This window comes from Sphaeramia orbicularis, chromosome 22, assembly GCF_902148855.1.
Source record: "Sphaeramia orbicularis chromosome 22, fSphaOr1.1, whole genome shotgun sequence".
Taxonomy (NCBI): domain Eukaryota; kingdom Metazoa; phylum Chordata; class Actinopteri; order Kurtiformes; family Apogonidae; genus Sphaeramia; species Sphaeramia orbicularis.
Window position 1 is genome coordinate 12,059,360 of NC_043978.1, and position 6,000 is coordinate 12,065,359.

Here is a 6,000-nt window from a genome sequence, read left to right on the forward strand (position 1 = left end):
TAAATATGACACACACACAAACCACACACACTGAATAAATATGACACACACCACAAACCACACACACACGCTGTATAAATTTGACACACACACAAACACCACACACTGAATAAATATGCACACACAAACAGACACACACTGAATAAATATGCACACACACAAACACACACACGCTGTATAAATATGACACACACACAAACACACACACACTGTATAAATATGACACACAAACACACACACACACTGTATAAATATGACACACACACACAAACACACGCTGTAAAAATATGACACACACACACACACACACAGGCTGTATAAATATGACACACACACACAAACACACACCAGGCTGTATAAATATGACACACACACAACATACACACGCTGTATAAATATGACACACACACAACACATACACTGTATAAATATGACACACAACCCACACTGTATAAATATGACACACACACCCACACAACACTGTATAAATATGACACACACACACAAACACACACACACACACTGTATAAATATGACACACACACACACTGTATAAATATGACACACACACAAACACACACACGTTGTATAAATATGACACAAACACACACACGCTGTATAAATTGACACACACACACACACACGCTGTAAAAATATGACACACACACACAAACACACACAGGCTGTTAAATATGACACACACACAAACACACACACAGGCTGTATAAATATGACACACACAAACATACACCACGCTGTATAAATATGACACACACACACACATACACTGTATAAATATGACACACACACACACTGTATAATAATACACACACACACACACACACATACACTGTATAAATATGACACACACCACCACACACACACCACACACACACTGTATAAATATGACACACACACACACACTGTATAATTGACACACACACACACACACACACACCCTGTATAAATATGCCCCCCCCAGTGTTAATCTAATGCTGTCCTTGTGTGTCTGGTCTGCTCAGTAACAAAGGCATGGACCACCTGTCCCCATGAAGGAAGAACGTGGTCCTGGTCTACGACCTCCTCCTGGAGATTGCTCGACGCCAACACGTCCAGCAGTAGCCAGCCTCCTCGTCCTCCCCCGGCTCCGACTCCTCCTCCGACCAGCAGCCCTACCCCGGCCCCCGACCCCCCAGCCCCGCCGCAGACCCGCCGCCCGCCGCCCGCCACGCCTCTGCACAGACCGGCTGAAACCCAGATCCTGGACAGACACCTGCAGGCCCCGCCCCTCCAGACCACGCCTCCATATCCATCTCAGAGTTTAGTGGTGGCTCACATGTCTGCAGGAGGAAACAAGTAAGAGACGATCTACATGACCTCAGAAAAGGGGGAGAGGAGATTAGATAGATTAATTATCTTAGATAGATGAGTTAGATTGGATAGATTTTATTGATCCCCTTGGGGTGGACCAATAGGAGATAAAGGTTCCAGTAGTCATAGTAACCATAAAAACACTATTTAAAAACAGGCAATTACACCTTAGAAAGAACTAGAAGAATAAATAATAAAGTAGTAATAATAATAAGTAATAGATAAGTAATTATGTTATATTATAAATTATATGCAGATGATAATACTAATACTAATACTACTACTACTAATATAATAATAATAGCTTTATTTATATAGTGCCTTTTAAAAAACAAAAGTTTACAAGTGCTTTTGACAACAAGTAAAGGCACAACAGCAGGATACAAGATGTAGTAAAAAACACTAAAACAGAAGCAACACAATAAGAGACATGTGTACAACAATGCAGAAACATGACACTAAGAATAATTAAATGAATCGGAATAAGAGGGCAGGGGTAAACGTAACATATGCTGTTAAATTAATGCAAAATAAAGTGTGAGATAAAACAAAACAGCATGTATGAGAATATAAACCAACAATCAAACAGGATAAGCTTCAAATTTAAAAAATTTAAAATTGAAATTAAAAGGGACAAACATCACATAAAAGCAGTCTGTAAAAGTGTGTTTTAAGAATGATTTAAAAGATGCCACCGATTCCACAAGCCTTATCTCTCAGGCAGGCTGTTCCAAAGTCGAGGGGCCCTGATGGAAAAGGCCCGCTCACCCTTAGATTTAAGCCTCGACTTTGGAACAGCCAGGAGCCCTCTGCCCCCCCCAGGATCTAAGGCTGCGTACTGGCTCGTAGGTAACTACATGTCATCTATATAACTTGGGGCCAGACCCATTCGGGCTTTAAAAGTAATCAGTAAAATCTTAAAATCAATTCTAAAACACACAGGGAGCCAATGGAGGGATGCCAGGATATATGCATTATATATACAGGTGGGAAGCAAAATTTACAATGAACATTTAGTTGTTTTTTCTCAGCAGGCACTACGTTTTGAAACCAAACATATATTGATGTCATAATCCTACCACACTATTATCCATACCTTTCAGAACTTTTGTCCATATGAGTAATCAGAAAGCAAACGTCAACAGTGTGATTTGCTGAATGCACTCGTCACACCAAAGGAGATTTCAAAATAGTTGGAGTGTCCATAAAGACTGTTTATAATGGAAAGAAGAGAATGACTATGAGCAAAACTATTACGAGAAAGTCTGGAAGATACTATTAAAGAAGAATGGGAGAATTGTCACCCGAATATTTGAGGAACACTTGCACAAGTTTCAGGAAGTGTGTGAAGGCAGTTATTGAGAAAGAAGGAGGACACATAGAATAAAAACATTTTCTATTATGTCCATTTTCTTGTGGCAAATAAATTCTCATGACTTTCAATAAACTAATTGGTCATACACTGTCTTTCAATCCCTGCCTCAAAATATTGTAAATTTTGCTTCCCCACCCTGTATATATATAATATATATATATATATATATATATATATATATATATATGATATATATAATATATATATAAGCATATATATAATATATATATATATATGCAATATAATAACAGATAACATTCTAAAGTGATAATGGTAATAGTTGTAACAATGACATGTAAGTAATAATACAAGTATGTAAGTACTATTACAACTAAGAAGAAGTAAATGGGTTTTTTTCAGACATGACCTGGAAACAGTTTGAAGTAACTGACTTGTGTCACTTCTTCTTCTGAAGTGCGGCTCCTCATCTCGCTGAATTGTGACGACCCATTTCTTCTTCTCATCTAAATCTGAAGGAAAACCATGAAAACTTCAGTATTTGTTTATTGGATGTACACTGGGACACACAGCAGGGACACTTCGATGTGGCCTCAGCCACTGTTGACAAGCAAACTGGAAGAAGCGACACACCGTCAGTCATTTTAAACCGTTTGCGGTCATGTGTGAAAAACCCCCGTTAACCACAACAAACGTCTTAGCCCCGCCCACCTGATTTAAAATACAAGATCATAACCTCACCGGGTTTTTTTTTGCGTCTTCACAGTTTCGTGGAGTCGTGGCCTCTGGATCCGGACGACGCCGGTCCTTCGGTCGAACCGACGGACTTCATCATCCCGGATCGGGTCGTCATGGAAACGGCGTTGGACTGAAACAAAACGAGCCTTAATGACTTTCCACCATTTCACAAAAAAGGAAACAAAAACCTGACCCAAACCCAGTGCTGTTGTGAGGTAAAGTTTTTCTGGTTCAGATGTTTTTAGTCTTTTTTTGGTTTGTTTGTTTTTCTTTCTTTGATTGAACGTATATTTCGTGCGCGTAAGTATTTGTCGTGACCGTGCCCTTGGTGTTGACGTGGACAGTTGATGCTCTTTTTGATAAACACTTTCTATCTCTTTTTCACCGCCGTGTAACGTCGCCGCCATCGCCCGCGCGCGTTTTTCGACCACCGCGGTGTTTCCTGCTCGTCCTGGTGTCCGTGGTGTTGGAATCGTGCCTGTTTCTGGGATTTTCTACTCTTTGTACAAAAACTACGTGTCAAACAGAAGAACGTGGCCTTGAAAAGAGACGACTGTTAAACTGCTTTATTCTCTGTGAATCTGGTTCAACCAAGGCTGACTTTACACTGAGACACGAGGCTCGGACGACAGAAACTGGACGAAACCAACCAGAAACACCGTAGTTTAGACCGGACACCAGCAAAACCACCAGATTTACTCATCCAACTAAAACTCAGACCCTTAGTTTAACAGCCGCTCAAAATAACACTGTCTTAGAATGTTCAAGTGCTGATAGCTTACATATAGATCTGTTAGCTTAGCTCTGTTAGCTTAGCTCTGTTTTTTTATACTTTTTTTTTTTTTTTTTTACTACAAACATGTTTAAACATATGTAACAAACAACAGGTCACAACTTACATAGGAAAACATATGCACTCACACACTATACTGTTGTAGAAAAAATTAGACCACCCCTTTGTTTTCTTCAGTTTCTTGTTCATTTTAACGCCTGCACCAACTAAAGGTTCTTTTGTTTGGACAAATATAATGAAAACAATAAGAATATCTCATAGTAGTTTAATTTCAGAGCTGATATCTATCCATTTAACATGTTTTCTTGATAAAAACCAAAATCACTTCAGTTCTTCCATCAGTATTTATGACATTGTACTGACAAAACAGTGCTTTTAGACATTCCATGTTTTCTTTTCTGTCTGTTTTAGTCACATGACACACACAGGAGTTAGGACTGGATCACAGAACCACTGTTTTTGATGACTTTTGATGGTCTAATGATTTTTTCCGTGACTGTAGATGTATCTGTATATAAGCTACACCTGCTGAGGCAGGTTTAAGCAGGTGGCGTTTTTGAAGTTGGTGCTTAGCTCTGTTAGCTTTGCTCTGTTAGCTTAGCTTTGTTAGCTTACGGTAGTTTTGTTAGCTTAGCTCTGTTTTTAAACTGAAAACAGCCACAGTAAAACCACTAATCCCCTCTGTTTTCTGTTCTGTAAAGCCAAACTAAGAGATGGTTTTAACAGACAAATGCTTGATAAAACCAGTATAAGAGATAGTAAAACCAGTATAAAAATGGTAAAACTAACCTAAAAGATGTTAAAACAGACTAAGATTTGGTAAAGTGACTGTAAAAGATTGTAAACCCAAACTACAGTCTACTCTCGTTAAACCGCCCGCCAATATACCGCCATTTTCGCTCACCCGACCAAAACCATTACACAAAAATCCCAATGCATTATTCCATTAGCTACCGCCATTTCCGCCTATCGCCATCCGCCCCCAGTTCCATGCACAAACAACACTTATACCATTGATTTCCCGACCGTTATACCGCCAGCGTGATTGCCATCGAGTACACATAAATTTTAACAATGCACCGAAACAAACGCGCCAGACGCTGATCGCGACAAGCTACGAGTAGGTCTACGGAACGGCCACCGTTCATTTATCGCAGAACACTCAGTAGGTCAGGATGTCGGGAAGAGGACGTGGGATTAAGCCAAAGCCTCAAGATGATGGGTGTCATTTCCCGACACGGTATAATAATGCTTAAAATGTTTCCCCTTTAAATGACCCTTACAACATAACAGAATCAAGATTTATTTAGAAACGCAATTAGAACGGGTTAACGGAGGCAGCATAGACATCATATAGTAAAGACATGCACATTATGGACGCAACCGTTGTAACGCCATTTTCGCTATACCGCCAATTTGGCCGTGAACAGAAGTTGGCGGTATAATGAGAGTAGACTGTATTTAAAGGTTAAATAAATCAGACTTACAGATGATTAAACCAGACTCAAGTAAAACCAGCTGACTGATCCCAGATAATCGATGCTGATGTTTATAGTTTTGTTCCAGTTGGTGAACCTGCAGAAAAGTGATTTTTATGAAGTTTTTTTTTAGCGTCAGTGAGGAAGAAAAACACTTCATTAATAAGAAAACATCAACCCTAACCCTAACCCCTAACCCTAGCGTGAACCCTAACTCTAACGTTAACCGTATTATTTGATGTGGTGTGAACATACTATAAACCTTATAAACCGATAACAACCAGTTT

The 6,000-nt window shown here is 39.4% G+C and overlaps 1 protein-coding gene across 1 annotated transcript in view; it reads left to right on the forward strand.

Moving 5' to 3' along the window:
- Positions 1–4,499, forward strand: part of LOC115414223 (estrogen receptor beta) — an 87,215-nt gene extending 82,716 nt beyond the window's left edge. The window contains 5 exon segments of the mRNA XM_075353458.1: positions 1,023–1,092; positions 1,094–1,124; positions 1,127–1,223; positions 1,225–1,356; positions 3,471–4,499. Coding sequence (XP_075209573.1) covers positions 1,023–1,092; positions 1,094–1,124; positions 1,127–1,223; positions 1,225–1,356; positions 3,471–3,576 — 436 coding nt within the window. The 3' untranslated portion in view covers positions 3,577–4,499.
- The last annotated feature ends 1,501 nt before the right edge of the window (positions 4,500–6,000 follow it).